The sequence below is a fragment of the Annulohypoxylon truncatum genome (genome assembly GCF_022578515.1).
Source record: "Annulohypoxylon truncatum strain CBS 140777 unplaced genomic scaffold F4807scaffold_19, whole genome shotgun sequence".
Lineage (NCBI taxonomy): Eukaryota > Fungi > Ascomycota > Sordariomycetes > Xylariales > Hypoxylaceae > Annulohypoxylon > Annulohypoxylon truncatum.
In genome coordinates this window covers 496,935-523,479 of record NW_025953805.1, presented here as the reverse complement: position 1 = coordinate 523,479, position 26,545 = coordinate 496,935, and the positions used below count along the sequence as shown (strand labels likewise).

The 26,545-nt window shown below is 50.0% G+C and overlaps 11 protein-coding genes and 1 non-coding gene across 12 annotated transcripts; 4 read left to right on the top strand and 8 right to left on the bottom strand.

The window, feature by feature from the left end:
* Positions 1–10: 10 nt before the first annotated feature.
* Positions 11–1,406, bottom strand: F4807DRAFT_428790 (uncharacterized protein). Its single transcript, XM_047998281.1, has one exon. The coding sequence runs from the start codon at positions 972–974 to the stop codon at positions 282–284; it is 693 nt and encodes a 230-aa protein (XP_047853589.1). The 5' UTR covers positions 975–1,406; the 3' UTR covers positions 11–281.
* A 416-nt stretch (positions 1,407–1,822) lies between these two features.
* On the top strand, positions 1,823–2,888 carry F4807DRAFT_452065 (NUDIX hydrolase domain-like protein; the record flags this gene model as incomplete). Its single annotated transcript, XM_048000290.1, has 2 exons — positions 1,823–1,869; positions 1,940–2,888. The coding sequence occupies 2 exons, from the start codon at positions 1,823–1,825 to the stop codon at positions 2,886–2,888; spliced, it is 996 nt and encodes a 331-aa protein (XP_047853588.1).
* A 130-nt stretch (positions 2,889–3,018) lies between these two features.
* Positions 3,019–3,941, bottom strand: F4807DRAFT_109138 (DNA-directed RNA polymerases I). Its single transcript, XM_047992736.1, has 2 exons — positions 3,380–3,941; positions 3,019–3,254 (listed from the first exon to the last, which is right to left on the bottom strand). Exons 1-2 carry the CDS (start codon positions 3,718–3,720, stop codon positions 3,149–3,151), a joined length of 447 nt encoding a protein of 148 aa, XP_047853587.1. The 5' UTR covers positions 3,721–3,941; the 3' UTR covers positions 3,019–3,148.
* A 295-nt stretch (positions 3,942–4,236) lies between these two features.
* F4807DRAFT_452063 (PAXNEB protein-domain-containing protein) lies at positions 4,237–6,923 on the top strand (the record flags this gene model as incomplete). The annotated part of the gene is made up of 4 exons (XM_048000289.1): positions 4,237–5,383; positions 5,815–6,379; positions 6,428–6,822; positions 6,889–6,923. The coding sequence occupies 4 exons, from the start codon at positions 4,237–4,239 to the stop codon at positions 6,921–6,923; spliced, it is 2,142 nt and encodes a 713-aa protein (XP_047853586.1).
* A 549-nt stretch (positions 6,924–7,472) lies between these two features.
* Positions 7,473–11,050, bottom strand: F4807DRAFT_108859 (uncharacterized protein). The gene is made up of 2 exons (XM_047992732.1): positions 10,261–11,050; positions 7,473–10,171 (listed from the first exon to the last, which is right to left on the bottom strand). The coding sequence occupies exons 1-2, from the start codon at positions 10,711–10,713 to the stop codon at positions 7,751–7,753; spliced, it is 2,874 nt and encodes a 957-aa protein (XP_047853585.1). The 5' UTR covers positions 10,714–11,050; the 3' UTR covers positions 7,473–7,750.
* A 731-nt stretch (positions 11,051–11,781) lies between these two features.
* F4807DRAFT_452061 (exoribonuclease) lies at positions 11,782–12,715 on the bottom strand (the record flags this gene model as incomplete). The annotated part of the gene is made up of 2 exons (XM_048000288.1): positions 11,782–12,542; positions 12,598–12,715. 2 exons carry the CDS (start codon positions 12,713–12,715, stop codon positions 11,782–11,784), a joined length of 879 nt encoding a protein of 292 aa, XP_047853584.1.
* A 1,494-nt stretch (positions 12,716–14,209) lies between these two features.
* Positions 14,210–15,284, bottom strand: F4807DRAFT_452060 (uncharacterized protein; the record flags this gene model as incomplete). The annotated part of the gene is made up of 4 exons (XM_048000287.1): positions 14,210–14,351; positions 14,402–14,457; positions 14,524–14,833; positions 14,980–15,284. The coding sequence occupies 4 exons, from the start codon at positions 15,282–15,284 to the stop codon at positions 14,210–14,212; spliced, it is 813 nt and encodes a 270-aa protein (XP_047853583.1).
* Positions 15,285–16,017: 733 nt separating this feature from the next.
* F4807DRAFT_t88 lies at positions 16,018–16,100 on the bottom strand. The gene has a single exon. It is a non-coding gene; the product is annotated as a tRNA-Gln (tRNA).
* A 715-nt stretch (positions 16,101–16,815) lies between these two features.
* F4807DRAFT_108868 (aspartyl-tRNA synthetase) lies at positions 16,816–20,354 on the top strand. The gene is made up of 2 exons (XM_047992733.1): positions 16,816–17,962; positions 18,026–20,354. Exons 1-2 carry the CDS (start codon positions 17,075–17,077, stop codon positions 19,712–19,714), a joined length of 2,577 nt encoding a protein of 858 aa, XP_047853582.1. The 5' UTR covers positions 16,816–17,074; the 3' UTR covers positions 19,715–20,354.
* F4807DRAFT_108869 (Bicupin, oxalate decarboxylase/oxidase) lies at positions 20,355–22,889 on the top strand. Its single transcript, XM_047992734.1, has 4 exons — positions 20,355–21,061; positions 21,150–21,686; positions 21,776–22,070; positions 22,138–22,889. Exons 1-4 carry the CDS (start codon positions 20,994–20,996, stop codon positions 22,732–22,734), a joined length of 1,497 nt encoding a protein of 498 aa, XP_047853581.1. The 5' UTR covers positions 20,355–20,993; the 3' UTR covers positions 22,735–22,889.
* Positions 22,794–23,876, bottom strand: F4807DRAFT_109013 (uncharacterized protein). Its single transcript, XM_047992735.1, has 2 exons — positions 23,495–23,876; positions 22,794–23,440 (listed from the first exon to the last, which is right to left on the bottom strand). The coding sequence occupies exons 1-2, from the start codon at positions 23,563–23,565 to the stop codon at positions 23,044–23,046; spliced, it is 468 nt and encodes a 155-aa protein (XP_047853580.1). The 5' UTR covers positions 23,566–23,876; the 3' UTR covers positions 22,794–23,043.
* On the bottom strand, positions 23,877–26,299 carry F4807DRAFT_108848 (XPG domain containing-domain-containing protein). The gene is made up of 2 exons (XM_047992731.1): positions 25,839–26,299; positions 23,877–25,784 (listed from the first exon to the last, which is right to left on the bottom strand). The coding sequence occupies exons 1-2, from the start codon at positions 26,063–26,065 to the stop codon at positions 24,188–24,190; spliced, it is 1,824 nt and encodes a 607-aa protein (XP_047853579.1). The 5' UTR covers positions 26,066–26,299; the 3' UTR covers positions 23,877–24,187.
* Positions 26,300–26,545: the final 246 nt, after the last annotated feature.

Sequence of the window (26,545 nt, the reverse complement as noted above, 5' to 3'; positions counted from 1 at the left end):
TGGCCGGCGTGCTGTTATGTATGTCTCAACTGCCATTATGTGTAAAGAATTACCCTAGGTACTTAGGTAGATTACATTATTCTAAATAAGTCGACCATAAGCCAAAATTACTGCTGTACAACCCTCTTGCATCTGGGATTGTGTTGATTCGTTTCTGATTTCTCAGTGAGCTCCTACCAACACTCCGTATCCTAATCTTCACCCACGCATCCACCCGTTCCCTTTTTTCCCTTTTTTTTCTTCTTCCCCTCTCCTTCATTTAACACGCCCGTCGACACCAATTAATCCTGTTCCCTCTCGAGAAAGGCCGGGTCGTTCCGGACTTTGTTCTCGAACTTGCGCCACCACTCCTGGAAGGCCTTCAACGGGACGACCTCGACGCCCTCGGCGCCCACCTTCCCGCTGAAGCCCGACAGGAAGTTGAACGCGTTCTGTATTATGCGCTGCGCCAGGATCTGCGTTGACGGTTGGCCCCCTCCTCCTACTCCCCCCCCAGCTCCCGCGTGTGGTACAACAGTGGTAGATGTAGAAGCAGAAGGGTCGCCAGGGTGCAATTGCTGTATCTTCTCGGCCACAACGCCCGCCTCCTCGACGCTAATCCCGATCACCACGCCCTCGGCCGAGCTCGAGCTCGTGCTCGGCGACAGCTTGAACACGGCGCTCTCCTTTCCCGGGCCCACGCCGCCCAGGAACTGGAAGCGCGGGTCGGAGCCGTCGGCCGCGGCCAGCGCGCCCGGGTTCAGGGCCACGTAGATCCCCGCCGCGGTCCCGGGGGGGAGGGCCGTTGACGCGCCCGGTAGCAGGAAGACGCAGAGGTGCGAGAAGGGTTTTGGATTCGGGTTGGAGGGCGAGGGCGGGAGCGTGTGCGGGATCGCGTAGAGGAAGTTCGAGGGGAGCGGTTGCGAGGTCGGGGTTGTTATTAGCGGTTGCCCGGCGGGGAGGAGGCCGAAGAGTGGTTGTTGGGGGGTGGCCATGGCTGTGGGTGTGTGTGTGGGTGTGGTTCGAGGTTTGGGGGCGATCGGTGAGAATGTCTGGATTTTTTATTTTTTTAATTCTGATGCCAATTGGAGAGAAACGAGTTAAAATTGCAGACTTTCTCCAGGACCCCGCGAGGTTTCAGGGGAACCGGCAGGTCTCCTCGTGGAGGTGCGTATGTACAGTGGTGGAATGCGAGGAATTGCAGCTGGAATGAAGAATATGCAAGCAGAAAAAGAAAAGAAAATGGAAGCTTCTGCTGGTGGATTCGACGTCATCGCATGGAGGGGCACAAATATGCGCCGGGAAGGTACAGCAAGGTTTCGTGTTACCTATGTGGGTAGGTGCGTTACCGCTTGGTAACAATGTAACGTATTTGCCTACATGGAATATCTCGGCACGCTAATACGTACGTACAACCTCAACCCTACATCTGTCAACTCCCGAGATGCATCGGTGATTATCTTGGTTATTTTTAATTTATTCGGTATATTGGTCCTACCATTTAGGGTTTCAGGTCTGATTCATTCACCTGACTTCGGAAGATATGCTAGGCGAAGTAACAAGAGAAACTATCGGAAAGAAACTTGGACGTCAACCACGACTTGAGCTTATTCTAAGAGGACAAGCAAGCTGCTATTCTCCTGAGAATAACGGGGCCAAGCACTTATCTCTTCAAGCCCAGATTGACAATAGCAAGCCCACAAATCCTGTGTACCATCGAGTCCCTTTTACTGCTTCCTATTTCTTATCTCCAGGCCATCCTAGTACTCCCTATAGAGCCTACAGCTCCGCCGCATCTGTGTCGAATATCCACAAGACGCTCAGGAAGCTCCGTCAGTCCAACATGCCGGGTCTAATGAGCAACCTTGATATCATGAAGGAGGCAGACGCGTAAGCCGTGCCCCTCCGCTCCAACCAGTAGGTGGTATATATCAGAACTAAAGCACTCATGAACGTATAGCTTTCCTTATGAAGACACGGAGCCAGAAGCATCTAAAACTCTCAACAAGACTCTGTACACGCTAGTATGGAAGGACGGCCAACCACTAGGTTTCATGCTCGACACTGTGCTCAAGGAGCTCCTAGCGACGCCCGAGAAAGTCCGGGGTCCCGTTCTCGTGGACGAAGCTAAGCGGACGGTACGCGCATTTGAGCTGCCTACTGCTGAGGAGAGAACGAAACTCGTAGCTGGCTTGATGGCGTACTGGCGGGAACACGGAACATTCGACATACTACGCGGCTGGCGGGACGAGCTGTGGCCTGTCTTCGGTAGCGACGACGAAGTTCTATACAGCGTCGAACGCAGCGGTACAGGACTACTGGGACTTATGCGGTATGGAGTACACATGACGGCCTACGTGAAAGACCCAACAGCGAGCTACGGCATGAAGATTCTTGTCGCCCAAAGGGCCGCTAACAAGTCCACATACCCCAACATGCTGGATAACTCGGTGGCAGGTGGTCTCATGACGGGCGAGGACCCATTTGAATGCATAATCCGGGAGGCGGATGAGGAGGCGAATATTCCCGAGGAGCTCATGAGGGAGCGGGCCAAATTCAAGGGCATGGTCAGATATATCTATATCACGGACGAGCGGGCAGGCGGCGAGGCCGGCCAGATATACCCAGAGATGCAATGGGTGTATGATATCGAGATTCCGACGGATTTCACTGCTACACCGAAAGATGGCGAGGTCGCAGGTTTCTGGCTATGGACTGTAGACGAGGTGCGAGAGAAGCTCGCCCAAGGTCGGTTTAAACCTAACTGCGCCCTGATATTGGTCGATTTCTTCATCCGCCATAACATCATCACGCCGGAGAATGAGCCCGACTACGACCAGATTGTGCGACGGTTGCATCGCAGACTGCCTTTCCCCGGTCCCCATCAGGTTGGCGTTCCAACGACATAATAACCCCCCTAGATGATGATTTCGTCTGAGCGAAAATGCTGATGCCAGCGATCATTCGAATATACAATAGCCTTACCCAGCTCATGAAATACGGCCCAAATGCATTCATTGCTACCTGTATGAAGCTGTAACCGTAAAATGCGATTATGCAATGATGCTTCCCCTTCTACGCCTGCGCCTTCCAAATTCGAATTCCCATGGTCAATTCGTAATATGCCGTGAACTCGTTGACGGGATGTGAGATATGCTTGGGTGACAGATCATTTCTTGATCAGGAGGTAGGCGTTCTCGACGCGCAAGGGGGTCAACTTCTTGTAGGGACCCTCGATCTGCATTAACAATCCACCGAACGATATGTACGCGCGACTGCAAACCCGGCATGTTAGTATCGTCCAAGACAGTTTCTATAGGGTGCCAAGCAGCAAGGAAGATGAGAAGACTGAAAAAAATAAAATAAAAAGGGGAGGAAAAAAAGAAATTGGGCCTCATACATAGTCTGTCCGTCCCCGTCCTCGAACTTGTAGATCTTGCCGTAGCAGACGTAGTCGTACATGTCGGCGAGGGTGCTCTCGCCGCGGACGTGGCGCCACCCTTTCTCTTCTTCCTCGTCCTTGTTGCCGTCGAGGCTGAGGCTCGTGGCCAGCAGGACCTCGACGTTGACGCCGGGGCGGATGGGGAAGAGCTCGGTGTTGATGTCGAGCGACATGGTGGTCTGGTTGTCGGTCGAGGTGGCGACGATGCGCGCCACGCGGTCGTACTTGGACTGGTCGTGCTCCGTGATCGTGAAGGTGTCCTCGAAGAGCTGGGCGTCGCCCGCCGCTAGATTCGACATCTTGAATGGGAGTGGGTTGCGACTGCCGAATTGAGGTGAGGTGCTGTGAGTTGAGGTCGAGGTTGAGGATGAGTCTAAATTTGGGTTGTGGCTTTGTTGTTGGTGGATATGGCTTCAACTTCGGACTTTTTCTTTTTTATTTGCGGCTGGGTTGGGACTTCTAAGGATTCTGCAGCTTATTGCGGGGTGTGCTGAAAGCGGTGAAGCCTTGAATTTACGGGGGGTCTTGAGGCTCTATTATAGCGCTATCAGAGCAAAAAAGTCCCAAAATTCTGTGTTACCTAAGCGTAGCCGGGGCACAAAGGTAACAAGCTAGACTAAACTTGGCACTGGCTTCGATTTAATAATTCATTTTGAGATCTATATCTCAGTAAGAAAATATCCAATTAGAATTGCAGGTGCTAATTCTTCTATAAACGAAGCCCAAACGGCCGGTTACATCATTTCTTGGCCTTACCTCAATCCAAGAATCGAATTTTATGAATAGAGTCGTTTTATAAATCTGATGCTAGGACCATGTCCTTCAGAAAAAGAAACGCTGTGATTAGCAGCGCAAGCTCATCTCAGTCTGCATCACCGAGAACGGATAATGCGCCCATTCCTGGCGTGAGGCCGTCTCCTCTCGATGGTCGGCCAACGACTTCTACCGGAACCGCCTCTTTAGATAGCCTGCTTGCTGGCCATGCTGGCTTGCCCCTAGGGACCTCGCTTCTCATCGGAGAGCATGGCACTACCGATTTTGCCGGGGTACTTCTGCGTTATTATGCTGCCGAGGGCATGATCCAGGGGCACCAAGTTCATGTCCTTGGTATGCACGAAGGCTGGCGCCACGATCTTCCCGGCCTCTCCACAGACGATAAGAAGTCATCCAGCAAGTCAGAATCCCCATCTGATGATAAGATGAAGATTGCTTGGAGATATGAGAGTCTGGCTTCTGGGGGAGCTCCAAGAGACAGAAACGCGGTTCAACGACAAAATAGTTCTGGAACGGGGGCGAATTCTATCTTTTGCCATTCCTTTGACCTCACCAAAAAACTTGGTCCTGCAGATGTTAAGGGTCAGATAGGCTTCCACCCCTCAATGAGCGTCCCCGGTTTATCTCGTCCAAAGGACGCATTGTCACCTTTCAAGCAGTTCATCAAGGATGTTGCTCACAAGTTGGAAAACTCACCGGCGTCGTGGATCCATCGGGTTATAGTACCGAACCTCCTATCTCCCACTAGCTATTCTAGCTCTTCTATCCGCCCCGAAGAGGTTTTGCAATTCCTTCACGCGTTAAGGGGATTATTAAGGCAGTATCCTACGAGGCTTACGGCAATCACAAGTTTGCCGCTTTCGCTTTACCCCCGGACTACGGGACTCACACGTTGGATGGAGTTACTAAGCGACGGCGTTTTCGAGCTCATCCCACTCCAAAATACCGCTGTTCACGTTCCTCCCCCATCTTCGAAGTCAGACTCTAAGTCCGATGAACAGACACAAGGTCTTGTGAAGGTCCATAGTCTGCCAATTTTCCACGAGAAAGGTGGTGGCTCTTCAGAGAGCTACGCCGCTCACGGGGATCTATCGTTCAGCCTAAGTCGGTCAAGGGGTTTAGTGATCAAACCATTCTACTTACCTCCTGTTGGCGAAGATGAACAAGAGCAGAAGAAATCAGAGTCTAGTAAAAGCATGGAGTTCTGAAGCTTTGTAATGCTTAATTTGCGTCGGATTTGCACCTAGCTATCAAATACATAAAATACGGTGCGAATACGGGGGACGTCACGGGATATTGATACTGTATAATGACCCCACATCAGTCCCCAAAACTTTTTCTTCAATTTCTTGGAGCTCGAGAAATTCGATGCTTCCTCCAACCTCGAGCAACAGTATCAGGTAAGTAAATATTCATATTTTCCTCTTTGCGACACCCCGTTGAAATGATTAAAGAAATCAATAATCTGTCAATCCACTGAAACAACTATGTTGATAAACTCCTATCTGGAAATATATGATCACCCAACCTTTTCTCTACTTCGCATATCGCAAGCTTTACGAAAACATCGAGACTGACCCACGAAAAGACAGGTAGGCACCGCCGCTCCCGTCGTATAGAGATGGCCTCCTCCACCGCGGGCGACCGCCCTCCCGTGCGCATATCCAAGGTCGCGGGGAGGTACCTGCTCTTCGACATCGACGACGTCATGCACCTGCGGCGGCGCCACAACATCTGCGCCGTGTTCGCGGGCACGATCCCGCAGAACCCGCAGCAGAACATATTCATGGGCCTGCCCGTCGAGCTGATGCCCGAGGAGGCCCAGGTCCTCGTCGACAAGGGCGTGGGCCACGTCGTCGACGACGCCGTCTTCCACCCGGCCCGCCTCTCCGCCCTCGGCGACGGCGCCCGCCGCCGCTACCTCCAGGCCGTCAAGGCCGAGGGCCGGATGGCGCAGATGGCCGCCGCGGAGCTCAAGGAGAGCTCCAGGCCCAAGAATATCGTCAATAAGAAAAAGGCGAGGTCCAAGACTCCGGAAGTTGAAGGAGAAGTTCCGAATGGACAAGACGATACGAAAGAGAACGCCGAAGTAGAAGGCGATGAACCTGACACAGCTCTCTTCGCCCCGCCGTCTCCCATATCACCCACCCCTAGACCCTCCAAAGCAGTAGAAGAACCCCCAACGTACGCGATAACCCCCACAACAAGCGCTCTCCTCTACCCCAACTCCAGCTCTCCCACCCCTCCTCCTCCTCCTCCTTCCTCGCTCCCGTCGTCGACGCCGATCGACGAGGTCCCGGCCTCGTACCCGCTGTACGCGCACCTGCAGGACCGCGGCTACTACATGATGCCTGGCCTGCGCTTCGGCTGCGACTACAACGTGTACCCGGGCGACCCGCTGCGCTTCCACAGCCACTTCCAGGCCGCGAGCCACGGCTGGGACGACCCCGTCGCCGTCCTCGACCTCGTCGCCGGCGGGCGCCTGGGGACGAACGTGAAGAAGGGGTATCTCGTCGGCGGGGCCGTAGGGGAGGACGATGGGGGTGATGGGGATGATGGGGATGGGGATGTGGGCGCGGGGAGTGGTGGTGGTGATGGTGTGCGAGAAGACGGGGGGAAAGGGAAGGGTGAGGATGGCTTTAAGCGCGTTGATGGAAGTTGGAATTCAAATCCTAATCCTAATGCGCCTAAAGTGAGGGCTTTCACTATAGAATGGGCGGCTATGTAGATGTAGATGAATACATATAACCCGTCAATGCTTAAAACATGTATAACGCTTCAGTGTTTACAAATAGTCACTTATTGTTGCTATTACGACTATCGTGATCATGGTCGACAATTGAATAAACACAATACGAACATCACACACACCGTAGATATCTTGATTGGAAGTTTAAATGCATTTAACCCCTTTCGGATAGGAGATTTGGATAAGAACCTTTGGTACGTGAAGTACGCGAAGACGTCTATTTCATTGCCGGCATTTCGCCGTATTCCCATCCAGCCGCGACTCTATCCGCCAGAGAAAATGTACCTTAAGTGTACCTAGATGCCTCGACGACAGTAAAAAAAGGAAGAAAACCCTCAAGAGAATTTCGACCTCGCCCTACCTTTCCGTGCCGCAGCCGCGTTTTTCTCGTTTAAAATTGATCCATGTTTCGTTTCGTGTTCCTAATCTTACATCTCGTTGCTCGAGCGACGACCAAAAGAAAGCAGAACCCATGGGATGAGAGGGAATTGTATCGAAGCGGTGGATCTCATAATGCAAATGTAAAATAAAAACAGGACAAACAAATACTCCCCAGCGCCGGCTCCATGTAGTCGAGTTCCTCCATCATGCGTATGTGACCTCGAAAAAGAAAAGATAAGAGAGATGCTGCTTAATGCCAATAGAAGACGGATGTAGGGGGGAAAGGGGTACCCCAATCCCAGTAACAAAGCCCGAACCGGGGTAAAAATGTGTACAAAGAAAGGGAGGATGTGATTGGCATGGTTCGACTCTATTCGAGCAGCCCCATCGCATGCCCTGTATGGCTCCATGCTTCCATCAAACCATCAAGGCACGTAGATCCGGCTAAAACTCACAACCTCCCGTCTACAGCAGACGCACTTGTCGAAATTGTTCATAGCCAACGTGACGCGGCACTCGTCGCATAGACTTAGACAACGGCACGGCCAAACGATGATCTTGCGAGGCGCCGAGTGGCACACTACGCACTGGGGACCGCCCCTGTCGTCATCCTCGTCGTAGATACCACTAGCATCCCGCTCGCGGGCGGCCTCCGTACGCCGCGTTATGATTAAGTCTTCGAGGAGCTCGGCTTCTTCTTCGTCCGAGAGCTTATTCCTGCTAGGCGGGCCGTGAAGGTCAAGGAGTAGGCGTCCGCGTTGGTTCTGTTGCATGCGTGCGTACTGCGAGCGTGTTACGATGCGGTCGGATGTCAAGTGAGCAGCGAGCGCGTGGGCTTCACGACGCTCTTCTGGGCTCGTAGGGCGTAGGAGTCTGGCGAGATCATCCATAGCAAGAGGTTGGTCGAAGGGGGTTGACTCCCGCGACGCCGAAAGCTGCCGAGACGCTTGGGTAGGCGTCCTCTGACCGTCACCGTCTTCGTATTCGCTTTCATCAACCCACGGATCCTGTTCGTCATTGCTATCTCCGATGACGCTGTGGATCATACTCGTCGTATCCCATTCGTCGTCACCTTCCTCCGGCTCCCAGTCGCCGCTCGTATCAACAGAGCCCCACAGATCACCGAATTTCCAAGAAGAGTACAGTCTCGAGTCAATCTCCGAGTCCGAAATGTTGGCTGTCTCAGGATGCCTTCTAAGACGTCTTCGTACCTCCGCTTCCACATCAGCAGTCTCATCATTATAGAATCTGCTGTTCCTCCCATTTCGACCGAGAAGCGAGGAACGTCGATCGTTTGCAGGTTGCTTCTCGTCTTTCTTGTCTTGCTTCGGTGCCCTGGACAGCCAGAGTAGAAAGGGGGGCTGGACCCTTACTCCAATGCGCGACAGTGCTTTCAGGAAAAGTAGCGCGGCCCATCGCAGTATAAGCCTGTTAATTTTCATCATAAACTCCAAGGCCAGAAGCCAACGCGAACTGCGTTCCGTCGCACCAACCCCATCCCTTGCTCGCTTCTCTCCCATGCGCGTTTTAGGTATCTTCTGCGCTGCTCGTTCTCGTGCATATCCGCTTGATGCCCCGAGCTGCCCCTCCTTAATGGGTATCATCCCTATAGCCCCAACGGAATCATAGCGCGAAACACCTAATCCTGAGCCAGCCCAGTGCATACGTAAAGACTCAAGTTCTTTAAGTCTTTCGTCTTCAAGCCACGTACGATTTTTCAAATTGATATCATGATCTTCGTTCAGATAGACAGCTTCGCTTGCCATCGTTATGACTCCGAAGCCCGTTCGAAGCAGCGCCGTGTAGAAATCCATTTCCCGAGAGATGCGAATGTCAGACAGCGAAATGTTGGCTTGCATATTTTCATGTGCAAGTATCAGCCGCTCTCGAAACGACAATTGCCGTCCTGCAGCACTCAGCCGATCCGGAGGCTGTAGGGCCGAAAGGAATAGAGCAACAGCGTATATGCTGAAGCAGATGAGTGTACCACAAAACACCATGACGTGAGGTATAAAACCTATGATACATACTGTAGGAAATTTGAAGAGGCCCATGTGGGATGGGCTGTCGAGTGAAAAGTCTAGTGCTTCTATCACTATGCTTCCCATGAAACACATCGCCCAAAAGCCTGTACTAACCAATCGAAACTTACTCTGAAGGTTAAAGACCCCCAAAACATGGCTAGTTATATGGCTCATAGCCGAGAGGAAAGCTACCAGTAGGACTTCAGGTGGAGTGTTGACCCGTCTCATAATCATAGATCTAGAAATAGCGATGCTGGTCCCTGAAGTGCCCTGATACGTGACGTTGGAAGGACCGCTTGAAAATAAACCCCAGCCAAGCTGGTTACTGATAGCGGCGTCGGCTTCGGCGAATGCTAGAGAATGTTCGAAAAGAGTCATCCCAGTTTCTACAGCGGCATGGCGTCCCTGTACTGCACAAGAAATCGTCTCTAAGAAATGACTTAAACACAAGGTCCCGAAAAGCGGCCACAGAAGGGATAAAGAGCCCTGTAATTCGTTTGAATAGTCGAGAGTGCTCGGAGGAACCATTTCAACAGCGCGACAGCTGTCATAGTCGGTGGCGCCTAAGAGCAGAACTGTGCTAAGTCCATGTAGATACGTAGAAGGTTGGGCGAACATGAGATCGGACGTTTTGCTGGAATTACCCCAGCGCAACTCGGCGAAATCGGGCGACGTCTGGCATTGTATGGATTGTAGAAGCTGTCGAGCTTGGTATGCAAAGAGGATAATAGGTGTAATTCGGAGAAAGAGCCGTACGGGCCATGTCAGGAATAGTCTTCTTCGTGAGGCTGCAAATATGTGCGTCCGGTTCAGAATAATAGCCTAAAGCAAAGTTGGGCGTCAGTAGAGCTTCTATATTTACGATGCCTACGATGGAGGTTGAAAGATGTTAAAACGGAAACTAAACTGACCATAGCAACGCAACACAGTGCCCATTTACTAGTGGCATAGCTGAAGACGCTGCCGAGGCCTTTGGTACCATCGGTCGAGAACTTGGAGACCAAGACGGCGGGGTCCTGATCTTCATTCTCCAACACATCCACTACATTGGCGGCGGCCTCGGATACTTTGGTTAGCATTTCGGCCGCAGTCGTGGTGGTGGTGATGAAGTAGTCGGATGAGGTTGGGTCAGCTATGACTCGTTGCCCGAAGCCATCAACAGCATCTGGGAAGGATAAGATGCCAAGCTTGGTAAGCATCCTAGGTCCGGCCAGAATAAGATCCTCGATCGAAGGAGCGAATCTTGTGACGTTGTTCACGGAATACCTAAGATGCTGTACCGTCCAAGAGGTAAGGTTATGCCACACGCTCGAATTATCGAAGGCCGTAGGTGCAGGTGCGGCCGTTGCGCCTGGCGATGCCATTCCTTGGAGACTGGAGAGACTGGAGACCTGGGGAATGAGGTCGACCAATGGCTCCGAGCCGGCCGGAGTAGGATCTGAGTAGCTTCCAATCAGAAACTACGGCAATTAGATCGTTCAAAAGCCCCGAAACATAGGAATTAGCCAATACATATTCACGAGAAACGCCTGAAGATCTCCCGTCACGAGCGTTGTTGGGTGAAGGTGTCGTCTGGTTTTGTTTGTGTATGAACGAAGGAATGGAATTATCTAAGAAATGATGTACATTAATAGGTAGAGTTTCGGAAGTTTGATAAGGTTCAAGGTTCGCGATCATCACCCAAAGCACCTGCCAAGCCAAGCCCGTCATCGTGGGGTATCCACTTTAACCCACCCTACCAATTTACTTAAACACCTGGACACCCAGGCCGTTTTTAGGTAATTGTACGGCTAGATGCATATTATAAGTGTAGATGATCCTACATTAGCGTGATGGTATCATATTCTAGAAACAAGTTCCATGTCCATGTGGGAAACGTTGTACTAAATTCGATTCGCTCATGGTATTTTCTCGGATATGTTTATTATTATCTGTTGCTCCTAATGGTCAAGTTCGCAAGAAGAACGCGCCGGGTTAGGGGTTTAGAACTTTAGATCAAGATGCTCACGAGATGTGTTGGAACGCAAGCGCATTGGTTATTGCTCATGTCAATGACCATGACCGAACCTGCGATTCCACCAACCAATATTACTTGCAGATGCATCATGACCATAGCTAGCGGGTTATGCCTGCTTCGGCCTCTGCTGCCTATGCCATGACTTCAAGCCCTTTTCATACACCCATGGACGTAACATCATTGGTCTGCTACACCCTAAGCATCAGGCCTAGCGCGTCTTCGTCATGTACGCGAATATCATGAGAATCGAGACTTCAACGTGAATGACTCACATTTTCAGGAAACCATCATCTGAATTTGATATCGACTCCGCCTAGTTACGCCATTATATGAGAATTTCCCCGATATTCCCAAAATTGGCGAGATGAAACTACAATTCTCGCTCAGGTAGAGATCCACGGATAGCTGGCTAAATTCAGGATGGGTTTTGCGAAATTTGTCCCTGACGGACGGTCTCGTCAAGGGCCTGAACGAGAACGCGGTTTGCGCTTCGACATGCCACAAGACTTCGCTCAACCATTTTGTGGTATATCATAGCGTCTGAGGAGGGTAACTGACCCTTGAACCAGATATTGGTTACTTCATCTCTCGTCGGTAGATATGCAACACAGCACGCCGCAAAAATCTTATGATATGCAGCAACATCTGGGTCGAGAACGATGCTAGGCTCGCTTTTCGCATCCTTGGCTACCATGGCCGCAACACCTCCCGCCACAGTGTCCACACAGTCGATACCAGCATCCGCGATAGCAGCCGAAGCAACGGTTATACAACCGCTTAGGACATTCATCATATCCCAGCCTTCGTCTCTGTCGTACTCTAGGGAGTCGCGGTTCTGGTCGCCTTCGATTATAGTGACGACAATGTCAACGCCGCTCTTGGGCCAGCGATCTGCAATAATTGCGCCTCGTAACGCTGTTTCTAGGTGAACCCCTAAATCTCTTTCGCTCGAGTCGCGTAGGTAGCCTCGTCTTTGTCTCGTTGCGAACGGTGCATACTTGACATGTGTGGAGAGGATGATATGAGGAGAGAAAGGCGCTGATCGTGGAAGGGCTCGAGGACCATGGACAGTGCAGGTGAGCTTCAGGCTTGTACCTGACGGGCGGTTCGCAGCTGGATCTTCGACTTCCAAATATGCTGATCCAGAAGCCGAAGGAGTGACACCAGTCTTCAGGACTATGCGCGATCTAATTAGTTGTTGAAGACACATGTAGAAGGGAAAGAAACTTACAGATCTTTCGGACGGCATTATCGCCCGATCGTGCCACGGCTCTCTTTCCTTGGGGCGTATCGTACACTGGAGGCGCCGTTGTGCCAACCGGACCATTTATTCGCCTCCGATCAGCCATGGTCGTTGAGTCCTAAAATGGTTGATTGCTTAGAACTTCAATGATATGTTGTACTTGCACTTGTACGTAGAAGCTTCAATTATTCCGAAAATTCCAAGCAACAGCGAAATTGCCCCACTACCTACCCACTAGCCCCGCTAATCCCTGCGCTCTACTAGCAGTGTAGCTCCAGCACAGACCATGCCGGTTACAAACTTGCCGTCCTCCGAAGATTTTCTTTACCTCGTCAACTTTGGAAAACAATTTTTCTTCCTCCATTCAATCTCGTACATGATTCCATACGACGTTGGACGTCGCAAATGGAAGCCAGAGAAATAACGACTAGCTACCTTAGTATCAAGTATTCATGTGTTCCTCTAAGGAATAATTGAAAGTCTTCATACTATTCAGGTAGGCTAGAGTATGAGTTTGGCTACTTCGAAGTTTGAGCGCCCAATTTCTAAGGTTGATTTTGGGTGACTGAAATATTTTGGTGAGTTATCCTGTTGCCTTCACACATCCACGCACCTCGGTTCATTGTAGGTTTCCTTGCTACTGATGATCTTATAACCACTGTTCCTCGCGATCACCTGAGCGGAATGAACAACATGCACTACCATCTGAAGCATGAACCAGCTATTGCTATTGTCGTCATCGTCCCTAGTACTCTAGCTAATGCCATTTCTAGAAAGACATGCACATTTCTTTCATGTTAACAACAACTACAACCAAGAATCCCCGAATAATGTGAGTAGACTACGATTCTCCTTTGCTATTTCGCTACTGTCCATGATGAATCCTTTTTTATCAGTTCTGCTTCTGAAGCACTGTGAAGATACCCATATACCAAAAAACATATTCTGATCGTACATGTTCATTCGTCTTCGTTTCTTGAATCTCCGAGACGAATTCACGATAGCTAACATACATAAAGTTCGCAGTTATCCCATATTCTTCATCTCTAGGCGATTAACAGTCAAGACATGGCAAATGTAAGTTCAGATGGCTCTCTTCCAACCACATACATGATCATGATGAAAACTGTTTATCCATTCAACTATCTCACAGCGGGTCGAGCCACCCTCCCACACCGTAGCTGCTCTTTTGAGTACGTGATGATCGGTTGTGGAGTTGTCTCCGATAGTTCTAGTTACTACTGGGCTTGTCAGAGTTGTTATGATGGCTTCCGTGTCTTCTATCTTCGTGTCTCGTCTTGAGGTACGGGGGTAGAAGGCCGACTTGCGTGAATGAGTAAACTGGTTTATCTGATGTCTTTCATATCTATTTGGCTTAGATTTGAACTCTGTATTTAATCTTTACTAATTGATCATGGCAGGATTTTGAAGCAGTAAAGCAGATTTTGAATCGCTTGGCTCAGCTAAGTCTAAGCCGTACTTATAGAAGAACATTGTAATCATTTCTTGTGAAACGGTAAGGAGTTTATGATTCAAAGTTGCGGCGTGATATGTCTCATTTGCCAAGCCTAGATAAAATACAATATTTTTGTGTGTAGTCTTATGTCTTCTTGTGCATAATACCAGCACCAGCTTGGTGGTTGGGGAAAACGAGAGTGTCGGCTACTACTACATTTTCTCTTCTTCCAGCAACAAATACGACTACCTCGGCAATATCATCAGGCGTCAAAGGGTCGTAACCACTAAAATGAATTAGTACGATTAAGCCATCCAAATCAGTCGATTAACTTACGCGTAGACAGCATCAGCTTTAGACTTGTCACCATAGAATCGGACGACAGAGAATTCCTAAAAGATCACATTAGCTTAGAGATAGATAGGTGGGCGATGCGGAGAAGAGCGCGGACGACTTACTGTCTCGACTTGGCCGGGATCGATCTCGAGGACGCGGACGCGCGAAGAGATGAGCTCCTTGCGCAGGGACTCGGAGAAGCTGCGGACGGCGGCCTTGGTGGCACAGTAGATCCCGCCGCCCGCGTACGGCTCGCGGCCGGCGATGCTGCCGATGTTGATGATGTCGCCGCGACCGCCGTCAGGGCGTGCGAGGTAGATGGGCAGGATAGCCTGCGTCATATTAATCAAGCCCGTTACGTTGGTCGCGAACATGACATTGATGTCGGCCTCAGCGATCTCCGGGGCGCGGGCTACGCCTTTGACGAGGCCGCTTTTGGGTTTGGTTAGTTAGGTTCTTATAAGACGTTTATGTGAGATGAGGTGGTTTAAGTGTATCGTCTTGATATATGCGCTGGCTCTCATGATCTAGTGCCGAATACGCGCAAACGATCATATAAGTGACTATCAATAACTTACGCATTATTCACCAACACATCGATATCGCGGAATTCCTCCGGCAAGCCTGCCACGAAACCGCGGACCTCTTCGGGAACGCTTACATCAAGCTTCACAGGCAAGACTTTTACACCGTCGCCAACCTCTTTTACGATATCGTCGGCGATTTGGCGCAAAGTTTCCACCCGCCGCGCCGTAAGCACCAGCTTTAGGTTCTTGGGGGCAGTCCGCGCGAATTCGAACGCCGTACTACGGCCGATTCCCGACGAGGCACCCGTGATCACGATGGTCTTGCCCTCGAGGCGCTTCGTTACGGCTGAAGACATGGCTCTTCTCCTGACAGTATCTAGACGGTTGCTAAGGTTAAGTGGCCTGAGTGATTGCAACGGGGCAGTCCTGGGATGCGCTGCTGACGAGAAGACGAAGTGCCGGAGTGTGGAGAGACCGGTGCGCAGGATGGGCATAAGGTGAGCTTGAGATATTTATTTTAGAAGAACTCGAGTATTCAACGAGGTTTTATGAGATTCTGTGAGTTGAGTCACTTTAATAATAGCGATACTATATGTACCTAGCCTAGGCGCTCTGATAGTCTTGATTTTCTATAGTATCCAATGCCGAATCAGCGAGATGATGTGCTCGACCCCGCCATAGCTGTCACAAAGATGCCCCGCCGCCAACTTCCGTATCGGAAGGGTTCGGTTCAAAGCTTCGTCGGCTAGTTCTACGCTGGAAGAAGTCGAATTGATAAGGTAAGGAAGTTTGACATTTCGGTATTTCGCCTATTGCCATTGATTTTATTGTAAGGAAAAGTGTAATCATGAATTTCAAAACCAAATGCTAATCTTCTTAGACACATTTGCACTCTGTAAGCCCTCGGAGTAAAAGTTTTGAGACTTTCCGCGGTTTTTTGAACTACAAAAATAAATTGACGACATAGGCGACGTACGAACGTACGAAAATGCAATCGTTAATCTAAGTGTAAGAAAAAGAAACAAATGCTTACCATACTTCAATGGTGAGACAATGAGCAATTACAAAAAACGAAGATTGAAGTGAAGAAGGCCCCGCCGAGGATTGAACTCAGGTCTCAGGAATTTTTCATTAGTCAAAATCCTGCGTGCTAACCACTACACTACGCGGCCGATGGAAGACGCCTTCTTATGCAAGTAGATAGCCAAGGTTTATGCAGGGGATTACCTAAGGAGAGCCCCGACCGAGTCCACTAGCACCATTTCATCTGCTCTCTGCTCAAACTTCCAACCTTCAAACATAGGTACGTTGGCTTGTCGAGTTATTTTCAAATTTGCATCAGAATCATGATGCAAACTCATTCACATAGAGATTTTTGCTTAATATTATTTTAAAGATTCGAGGTCATTTAAATCTACCTACCTAAGTAGTAACACACTTCACTGACCTAATCACAAATATGTGTCTACGTATTATTCCTGGGTTCCATTTTGACCTGTGTACAAATTCCCGGTCGTTCACCAATCTAGCTCTTACCCACCGACTGATATGGTCTATGAATCAACGGCTTTCTCCTGAGTTCCTAATAAGTATTTTCGAAGACATCATCGTTGCCAAAAATATGTAACAATCCATGACAGTTCCTTGCAGACGTCACATCGAACCAATGGAAACCAACGATGTGCTATGTCTGACATTGCTGACCATTCTCTGCATAGAACTTGAGGATATGACGACCTATAATATAATTAATTAAAACAACAATTGGGTATAAAATGGCGGGATAAATGAAATACTTTCCTAAGAAGGCAATGATGAAAGAACTGGTATCTAGATCGATCTGCAATTGTAACCGTCTATTCGGGAAGAATCAAGTTGGAGATCCGACAAAGCGCATCTAGGCATACACCATGACAGGATGGAATTTACGTGAGGATGACGCAAATTGCAGATTTCACCTACTCGGTTTCCACGAATGTTTATCTATGGTTCAGGAGCAAGCAACAAACATAACGTACCTTCCCCCCGGTTCGAGTTAAACACACTTTGATCGTCCCGAGTACATTACCCCTAAGTACAAACTCAAACCTGAACCTGAACAACAACAAAGTCCCCAACTATTGTTAACTATTATTGATATCCAACTATGTCGGGTCCGCTGGGAGATCTTGCTCATGCCATAACCTCGCCTTTCCGATCGAGTAAGCATGAAACAGAACCAAGTACTCCGGAGAAGGGAAAGTCAGCACAACGTACAGAGGCTAAACAGCAGGAGAAGCTTGAGAAATCCGAGCGGCGACAGCAGGACAAAGATGAAATAGAACAGCGACGACGACAAGAAGATGAGATAGCAGAGCAAGAAGAAGACGAAGAAACCAAGGCTCGTTATGGCGAAAATGTTCACCCCCATGAGCTATGTTCGCTTGAACGGATCGTCGGCCTACCAGAAGGGTCCGAGGTTAACTTCCGCGCAAGAATACATACCCTGAGGCGGCTATCTCAAGCCCTGACCTTCTTGTTATTCAGGCATCAGACAGATTCCATCCAGGGTGTCCTCTCACACGCATCGCCCCATATGATCCGATGGGTACAGCGGCTTAACCCTGAATCTCTCGTTCACGTCACGGGCACTTTGCAGAAACCAAAAGAGCCCGTCACGTCTGCGACGTTTTCAGACATAGAGGTCCTGGTCTATTCTATACATCTTGTCAACCCGGCCAATGACCTACCTTTTGACAACTACCAACCGCCTGACGCGCTCCGTCAACGTCTGTCTGGACGTGTGGTGGATCTCCGCCATCCAAGCAACCAGGCTATATTCCGAATTCGATCTATGATCGTTCGGAAGTTCCGGGAGTCCTTAGAGGATCAGGGTTTCTTGGAGATCCAAACACCTAAGCTACAACCTGCTGCGACTGAGAGCGGCTCGGAAGTCTTCAAAGTGCAATACTTTGGGAGAACAGCATTCCTAGCGCAAAGTCCGCAACTACCCAAACAGATGGTCATATCGGCTGATTTTAAGAAAGTGTACGAGGTGAGTGTCGATCACTCCATTTTGTCCCCAAGTGAAAATCGAATACTGACACCGGCTTGAAAGATCGGTCCTGTGTTTCGCGCAGAGAATTCAAATACGCATCGGCACTTGACGGAATACACTGGGCTAGACATCGAGATGTCTTTGAAAGAATCCTACAGGGAGCTTATAGAGACCATAGACAAATTCCTCAGAGCGATTTTCACTGCGGTGCAATCTATGCCTGAGCTAAATAACGTCCGGGAGCGGTGGCCTAGCAAGGATCTTGTCTGGTTGGATGAGACACCGATTATCCCTTTCACTGAGGGGATTCAAATGCTCCGAGATGATGGTAGAGAAGTCGAGGAAGAGGATCTGTCTACACGAGACGAGATGCGTCTCGGCGAACTCGTCAAGGAGAAGTACCAGACCGACTACTACGTCTTAGATAAATTCCCAGCCAACGCTCGGCCGTTTTACACTCATAAAGCCGAGGATCCGAAATGGACTAACTCGTTCGACATCTTTCTACGTGGCCAGGAGATTTGCACTGGTGGACAACGCATACATGATGCCAAAGAACTTCGCGCAAGTATGGCGGAATCAAAAATCAGTGAGCAGGGAATGGAAGAGTACTTAAGCGCATTCGACCTTGGAGCACCACCTCACGGCGGAGCTGGTTTGGGCCTGGAACGGATCGTGATGCTGCTTCTTGAGCTGGACGATGTAAGAAACGCATCGCTTTTCCCACGCGATCCTAAGTCACTGCCTGCTGGCCCTCCAATGCTTCCTCACCCAGACGCAAACACCTTAGCGCCACGAGGTGCACAAGATGAATATCCCCCTATCGAGAAGCTCATCGCCAATTACGGCGATGCCACTAACACATCCTGGCTCGACGAGCGATTTGAAATTTGGCGACATCCGACCGGAGCAGCTGTAGGGTTCGTCAGGCAAGCAGGCAAGTTCGCCATGATAGCTGGCGACCCACTTTGTGATAGGAAACAATATCACGACGTCATCACATCCTTCGTCAATTTTGTGCGTAAGGATCTTCATCTCACACCCGTATGGATGCTCGTCTCCGAAGAAGTTCAACAGGTCCTAGGCACGAAAATGCGCTGGCGAACACTTAGCTGCGCGGAGGAGCAACGTGTCGACGCTGATCAACACCACAACACGTCCAAGGGCCGCGAAGCGCGCCGCGTCCAATGCGAAGGCATCACTATTGGCGAAGTCGTCGATCCCGACGAAAACTTTATGCGCCGCGCCGACAACGCGATCCGCGAGTGGCAGGCCGGGCGCAGGAGCAAGGGAAAGCAAGTCCATCTCACCGAGGTCCGACCATGGGTAGACCGCGAACATAGACGTTACTTCGCCGCTGAAAAGGAGGGCGCCGTCCTCGGGCTCGTCGTCCTAGCGCAGCTGGCGCCCCGGCACGGGTGGCAGGTCAAGTGGGCGTTCGACTTCCCATCCGCGCCGAACGGCACCATAGAGGTCCTCGTCGAAACCGCGCTGTCCGCGCTCTCTGGCCCCGTGACCTTCGGCGCGGGCGTCTCGGAACGGCTGACGCCCGGCGCGCAGCTTAGCGGAGTAAGGGCTAAGTTTCTGGCGAATACGTACGATATTATTGTAAGGAACCTTAGACTAGGGGGTAAGGCGAGGTTCAGGGAGAAATTCGGCGCGCTGGGTGAGCAGGTTTACATCTGTTATCCGAGACATGGATTGGGGGTGCGAGATTTGCAACAGATCGTGAAGTTCTTTGAGGATTAAGATGGTGGGTAATGAGGTTGATTAGAGATCCCCCTTTTCTTCCGATGCCTTGGCGCTCCTAGGGGTTGTGGAATGATCAATTGTGGTCTTCCAGAACTATGTGGTTTTCTTTCAGGAGTTGGGTACGTCTATCATCACATTATGTTCTATAAATATCGTTTATTTCCAAAGTGAAGTATAAGTCCCGATGCTCGCTTTCGATAAAGGTCTGCAAGTAAGCTGGAGTACCTTAAGAATATGTTCCCATGACCTTCGGCATGTATGAGGCTCTAACAAGCAGTTCGGTTCCGGGTTTCCGTCACAAGCTCGTTCCAAGGTAGATTCTCACATCCTTACTTCCATCCCAAAATGGACTATATTTCATTATACGATCGACGAACTATGACGATATCAATATACTAAAGAACTTTGCCATGTGCTAATAGAGCTGAAAACCCTAGGCTGGATGCGCAGGGCTTCCTAGACAATTACGAATTACGTTCCACAGACGAACCCCGAGATTCCGAGCTGATGCAGGTAAAATGCAACAATCGCGGGCTGGAGAAGGGGATGTCAGCAAGGTTCGTATATGATATCTGAGAGGTCAGTTTTGTGCCGTGTTTCCGTGCCGGTGATTTGTATGCACCATGTACGAAAGATCAAGGATGAATAAGCGACTAATTCAATTCGGAAGCCCTACCCGGACGGAGCTCGGTGTCGCAGGTATGGTTTATAGGTTGGTCATAGCATCACGGACGGGCGCACCCATCCTTCAACGGAATTGGCTCGGCCTCTTCCGCTGTAGTAGTAAGGTATGAGCCTACAAGCCTCACCGGTTGACCATTGCATCTTTCACCGCCGGATTTTTTTGGGCGATAGAGCCGAGATACATCGCGCTCCATCGTCGACGGCTTTGATGTGTGTCACGATTGTGACAGGCATATCCTTAGGTAACAACCTGGGAATAGTGCTCTAAAAAACTGGGTGGTGGGCTTCACAGGGCATGTTGTCATACCTCCGAGAGCTTCGGCGTTACTTACCTAGCAAGTATGCAGTAGGGGTTCCAAATGGTATCCATAATGATGAGGGGATTATCGTATCCATTGAGGGGGAGAAGAAGAGGAGAGGTTGAATGCCTTGAGGATTTCGATATAAAGGGCATATAAACTTCCCTTCTCTTGAACAATTCATGAACCACATCCGAAAGGCTATTTGGGCCCTCGAGTAAACTTAGAACTCAACTTCTTCCCATTTCGCACACTTGTATATCGTTAGTTTTCAAGGATATATATCGTTCGAGATGAAATACGCGAGTAGCCTCACAGCCGTTGGGCTGTTTCACCTGGTAGTTGGTCTCCCTACACCACAGTAAGTAGCCCCTATCATCCTTTAACCCTGCCTACATTACGTATGTAGGCAGGCCTACGGTGAACGTGCTACTAAAGTATGCAAATAGAATGATATATGAAGAGAACCAGGGAAACGTCGGCGGCGTTGATCCACCAATTCCCACCTATTCAGGCGCACCTATAGGCGACCTACGCGGATCGACGAATTTACAAGGCGGCATCGCATCACGGCCGCCAGTTTCCGGGGGTGACTCGGCCGTCGTGCCGGACCCAGAACTAGTTAACGGCCAGGAAGCCGACGCCGACCTAGGTCTGTACCTGGACTTCGAGAACGCCACCTACCCCAACGGCCCGCAGCCCATCCGCGGCGGGAAAGGAGGAACAGATCCGGGTCCGCGCACGTACGAGTACGAGAAGCTGAACCCAGATGTCTACGCCCCTCCCTCGACGGACACGGGCACCGTGCCCCAGGCCATGTGGCCCCTCGGCTTGAGCCACAACTTGTTCGGCTCGGGCGAGGAGTCCGGCTGGGCGCGGCAGCAGAACCAGGATGTGCTGCCTGTATCTAGCGCGATGGCGGGCGTGGATATGCGGCTTGCGCCGAATGCGTATCGAGAGCTGCATTGGCATACCTCCGGTGAATGGTAAGAGCTTATCCGATGTTCAAGGCGGATACAATGCGCTAGGTTTGATTATTTCGGAAAAAAAGCTAACGACTTGATCGCGTGGATAGGGGGTTGATCTTGAAGGGCTCGGTGCGCGTTGCGGCGATCGACGAGGACGGCGCCTCCTTCGTCGACGACGTCACGGCGGGAGACGTGTGGTTCTTCCCGCAGGGCGTGCCTCACAGCTTGCAGGCCCTGCACGAAGGGGCCGAGTTCTTGCTGATCTTCGACAGCGGCACTTTCTCCGAGACGGATACCTTCCTCGCCACCGAGATGCTAATGCGCACTCCTATCTCCGTCTGGGCTAAGGATTTGCAGACCGATGTTAGCTCGTTCGACGACATCCCTGATGCGGAGAAATATGTGAGTAGTTTCTCTTTCAATAGATATTTTAATAATTATGTGCTTCGATTAATAATGATGAAAATAGATTTTCAATGGCACGCCCGTCCCGGCCAACATCTCGGAGCAGAACATCACGTCTTCGGCCGGCGCCTTGTGGGGGCCCACGGGGTACACGTACCACTGGTCGCAGCAGGAATTCCACAACACGACGGGCGGGTCCGTCAAGATCCTCGACCCGCAAACCTTTCCCGTGGCGGACATGTTCTCGGCGGCGCTGGTCGTGCTGGAGCCGGGCGCGATGCGGGAGGTGCACTGGCACACGTCGAGCGACGAGTGGTCGTACTTCCTGCAGGGGTCGGCGCGCATCACGGTGTACGCGGCGCCGGCGTCCTCGCAGACCTTCGACTTCACCGCCGGCGACGTCGGCTACATCCAGAAGTCCAACGGGCACTACGTCGAGAACACCGGCACCGACGACGTCATCTTCCTTGAGGTTCTGCAGGCCACCAAGTTCTCCGACATCAGCGCCGCCCAGTGGCTCGCCCTGACCCCGCGCCAGGTCGTCAAGGATACCCTGAACCTGTCCGACGAGGTCCTCGACGCCATACCCAAGGATAAGACCCTAATCAAGCCGGGGAACTCAAACATGACTGCTATCGCTGGTGGCGGTCAGAATTTTTAAGGCGGGAAGACTGAGCTTTGCAATGGGAAATGAGCCTCTAGAGGAAGGGGGACAAGATTTAATGAGGACAGTTGACTTTTAGACGTTGAGAAAGACGGCAATCATTGTCATATAGAGGCTAGGGTTCCAAATGTTGTCTTGTTAGCGTTGTATCCTTTTCTTTTTAATTCGCATATACTATTTACTTCCAAAGTCCCTTGGAACTCGTGAGAAGTGACCTTGTCCCTGGCCGGTTTGTCTGGTATCGCTTCCCGCTTCAATCCTATCAATGCAACACCACCTTAAGAACATTGAACGCTCGACTTAACCCTAGCCTTGGATCTTGCCAAACACCCCAGCCAAGGTCGCAAACTTGATGGCGAGCGTTTGGATAGGATAAGTAGCCAAATTCCAGGTCTCGGAACTCCAATCAGAAGTGTCGAATACGGCGCTCCACCCACGGGGGTCACTCTCTGCGATGGTCATGAAGAGACCAGCCCAGTGGGTGAAATCGGCTATTATCAAGACTCCGATGTGTAGTTGCACGAGGCGCTTGTTGGGTGGTGATGCTAGTAGGATGATCAGACCATATAGCATCATATTAAATAGGTAACCATCAGCCATCAATGGCATAGATAAGGTTGGAATAGGTAGGCCCTTTGCGGTAGTAGAGGCAAGCTCGAGCATCGGGATTCGCGAGGCATAATTCATAATCATCCCGTACGTTCTGTATGAGTTAGTCGAAATTACTATGCAGATGTGAGCAACTAGGAAGTATTACATTGCGACCGGCTCTAGATACAGGAAGAAGATGCGGGGAATAATGGGCAAGAGAGACGCGTTAGTTGCCATTGTATCAGGTCTTCCAGTTCATGTGCCAATTGATACTCGAAAATGATATTTGTATAGTAGCTCGGAATATTGGTTGGTGGTAGGCCTAAATAGGTTTGACGTTTGATAAATGAACTTCAGGAGAGGTATATTCTGAATTATGAGATTGAAGAGAACTTGTAGAACACTACTGAAGTTCTTATACTCTCGAGAAACCGCGATAGTTACTAGCCGAATTTGATGTAGTATTAACAGGTATAATCACACACAGCCCCATGGGATCGCCAGGATTCATGAGTATCGCGGCAATAAACCAACCCCGAGCCCCGCATTCACGAGCCTGTCGCGTGCTCAGGTGACTCATTGGTCGTTGTCCAGGACTTCGGTGATCTTGGCTGTCCGAGGTGATTCGTGCTGATGCATCGCCTGCGGCACAGCGTGTCGTGGCTCGACCCTAGGTGCTATATTGAGAAGGCACGCAGAGATACAAATTTGGGACTTGTCAGAACCCGGCTACTGCTGAGATTTCTTATATCCACTGGATAAATTTATCCACAAAATACTCGATGTCTAACACCTGAAATTACCTCGAACTGTTTAAAGTTCCTTTGGAAGCTGGGACGGTTGTCTATGTTGATCAACATTATCCTAGCTGCTCGAGAATATAGTATGGATTGTTGAGAAGTGGCTTCGTAAATTCGACTTGCTTCTTGTATCTCTTCGACTCCCGGGACTTCTCTTTCTTCGTCTCCTCGCGGATGTCTCTCGAAATCTTCAATTTATTCTCGGGGGTTCCAAGTATACCCGTGGTTATTGCGAGTCCATCCAGCTTATCAAATTCTGACAACAAGCTAGACATGCTTTCAACTGTAGGCCACTCTGCGATGAGAGGAAGCGATGCGAGACGACTGTGTAATTGTTGCACTGATGCTGGAAGTTCTTGACCTAGGGCAAGGACAACTTCTAGGATTTGCTTCACTATCCTGAGCGAGTACAATTGGGCCTGGACTTGAGCTGTGAAATGTATTAAATCCCATGAGTATCTTTCGGGGCTTTTGGGTAGACTGGTAGATTCTTTGATTAGCGCAGCGGATAGAATTTTCCGCCCTTCTGATGTCGAGTACTGGATATCTCGATACACCGAAAATGCTAACCATTGCATACCAACAGATGAAAAGCTCTCGGTTAATTTTTCTAAAAGCGCCACTAGTCGAGCACAGTTGGCGACTACTTCTTCCAGGTCGGGAATACGGATTCGTCGTCCTGCGTGGGCCGATAACGACCCTAATGTACGGTATTCAACGATCCACTCGACTTTTTGAAGGACTACAGTCTGAAGAAGACTGTACGCAAGTTCTCGAACGTTCGTGCCCTGGGTCCACGCACTCAGGATGTGGTTATTTTCAAAGAGGATAGGTAGAAATATAGAGAGCGTTTCTGGCCCTCGCAATTCCTTCTCTTCTGAAGTTGAAGGCTCTGTTGCTTTCTTTAAAAGCAGGGCCTGAATAATGACCTCCGATATTCTGGGGTCTAAGTCGGGAAGTAGACTGAGCACTGGGTGATGACTTGGCAAATATTTCTTGAGCTTAAGTTCATCCATGAACTTTTTGTAATGTGGGCAGTCCAGAGCAGCTTTGCGATTCTTCCTAACGTTATCTAAAACCAGGTCGAAAGGTAAATCTTTCCCGTTTTTCCCTCCTCTCTGTTTTTCGAAGGCGATGCGGGGAAGGCCGCCTTTGGTTTCTACACCTAACTGGTGGTTAATATCATGAAGCGACATTTTATATGCCTTCAGGGGTATGCTGTTAGGGTTTTGGTCGTCCGACCTTATACCCCAAAGGAATGCTACATCCCCCTTAAGTCCAAGATCCTGTATGAGAAAGTCAGAATCGGTCGTTAGTACAGTGCCACCATTCTTGCGAATGTCTTCAGCACAAAACATATCAGCTTCCCCGGGGACGACGATGACTAGGGGGCCCCAATATTCGTCCTTCCTTAGAGCTTCTAGGACTGCTGGAACAAGGAAAGGGGGTCTGGGTATGTCGTCATGTAATTTGTTGTTTTGGTTTGTCATGCCTAAACCGATCTCTAGGTGGTCGAACGCATTTCCTGGGGTTTTAGTTGACCCACATGGGTTAGAAGATACCAATTTTCTTATGTTTTGGGATTGCCGGAGAAGTCTATTTTTCCTCACGTGCCATTTGCTTGGAGGCAGGTACCCGTCAAAATAGATCCTCCTCCTGTTCACTATGGATTAGTTGTTAAAGTGAAAATCAAGCTTAGAATTAGCTCACACGTTGACGTTGTGGGACTTGAGGGCATCAAGCCAACCTATAACCATGCGACTGAGGAGCTCGTATGGAGGAAGACATGCAAATCCACCAGATACCGGTCGATTTACCATACAAGTTTCGGAGATACGATGGGCGAGAGCGGGTCCGTCAATGACGACGGTATGGCCGCTCAAATGTGAGAGAACGCCAAACCGCGATACTGAAGAGACAAAGCCACGAATTCCCATCGTGATATGATTCAGCCTGATGAAGACCTCGAACCAAATGCAAGTGGTGTGTTCAGTGGGATATCCTTCATGGCTTGTGCATGTCTTCTCGATTGTACACAGTATATCGCGATATTATTGAGTGAGTTTGATCGCATGTATGTGTGTACATCAAACGAAAATAATAATGTGAGGCTGCAAAGATGAGACAGGTAAGCACGGTGCTGTAGAAGTCGGTAGAGTATAATAACATACAGCACAATTCCAACACAGAAAATATTTCATCCAATGAGACTTTGGTAATAGTATCCACTTCTTTGCAGAGTTTAGCCTAGCGCCTAAACCCCTGCGGCGCCTCCCGAGGAGAGAGCGAATCACCAAAGGATACCTTGAAGCCTATAAAAATTGGATAGGAAGGAAACCCCGGCTACCAGTGCCGTATGATGTATTCTGTAGGTGGGTACCTACCTTATGTATACCTGCCGGAATAATTGGTATCCC

Coding starts and splice junctions, on each gene's coding strand:
- F4807DRAFT_108869 (XM_047992734.1), top strand. CDS start 20,994: ATGAAATACGCGAGTAGCCTCACAGCCGTTGGGCTGTTTCACCTGGTA. Junction 21,062..21,149: donor GTTGGTCTCCCTACACCACA/GTAAGTAGCCCC, acceptor GTATGCAAATAG/AATGATATATGAAGAGAACC. Junction 22,071..22,137: donor TCCCTGATGCGGAGAAATAT/GTGAGTAGTTTC, acceptor TGATGAAAATAG/ATTTTCAATGGCACGCCCGT.
- F4807DRAFT_109013 (XM_047992735.1), bottom strand. CDS start 23,565: ATGGCAACTAACGCGTCTCTCTTGCCCATTATTCCCCGCATCTTCTTC. Junction 23,441..23,494: donor TATCTAGAGCCGGTCGCAAT/GTAATACTTCCT, acceptor TAACTCATACAG/AACGTACGGGATGATTATGA.
- F4807DRAFT_428790 (XM_047998281.1), bottom strand. CDS start 974: ATGGCCACCCCCCAACAACCACTCTTCGGCCTCCTCCCCGCCGGGCAA.
- F4807DRAFT_108868 (XM_047992733.1), top strand. CDS start 17,075: ATGTCGGGTCCGCTGGGAGATCTTGCTCATGCCATAACCTCGCCTTTC. Junction 17,963..18,025: donor ATTTTAAGAAAGTGTACGAG/GTGAGTGTCGAT, acceptor CCGGCTTGAAAG/ATCGGTCCTGTGTTTCGCGC.
- F4807DRAFT_108848 (XM_047992731.1), bottom strand. CDS start 26,065: ATGGGAATTCGTGGCTTTGTCTCTTCAGTATCGCGGTTTGGCGTTCTC. Junction 25,785..25,838: donor AAGTCCCACAACGTCAACGT/GTGAGCTAATTC, acceptor CATAGTGAACAG/GAGGAGGATCTATTTTGACG.
- F4807DRAFT_109138 (XM_047992736.1), bottom strand. CDS start 3,720: ATGTCGAATCTAGCGGCGGGCGACGCCCAGCTCTTCGAGGACACCTTC. Junction 3,255..3,379: donor GACGGGGACGGACAGACTAT/GTATGAGGCCCA, acceptor CCGGGTTTGCAG/TCGCGCGTACATATCGTTCG.
- F4807DRAFT_108859 (XM_047992732.1), bottom strand. CDS start 10,713: ATGGCATCGCCAGGCGCAACGGCCGCACCTGCACCTACGGCCTTCGAT. Junction 10,172..10,260: donor CACTGTGTTGCGTTGCTATG/GTCAGTTTAGTT, acceptor ACTTTGCTTTAG/GCTATTATTCTGAACCGGAC.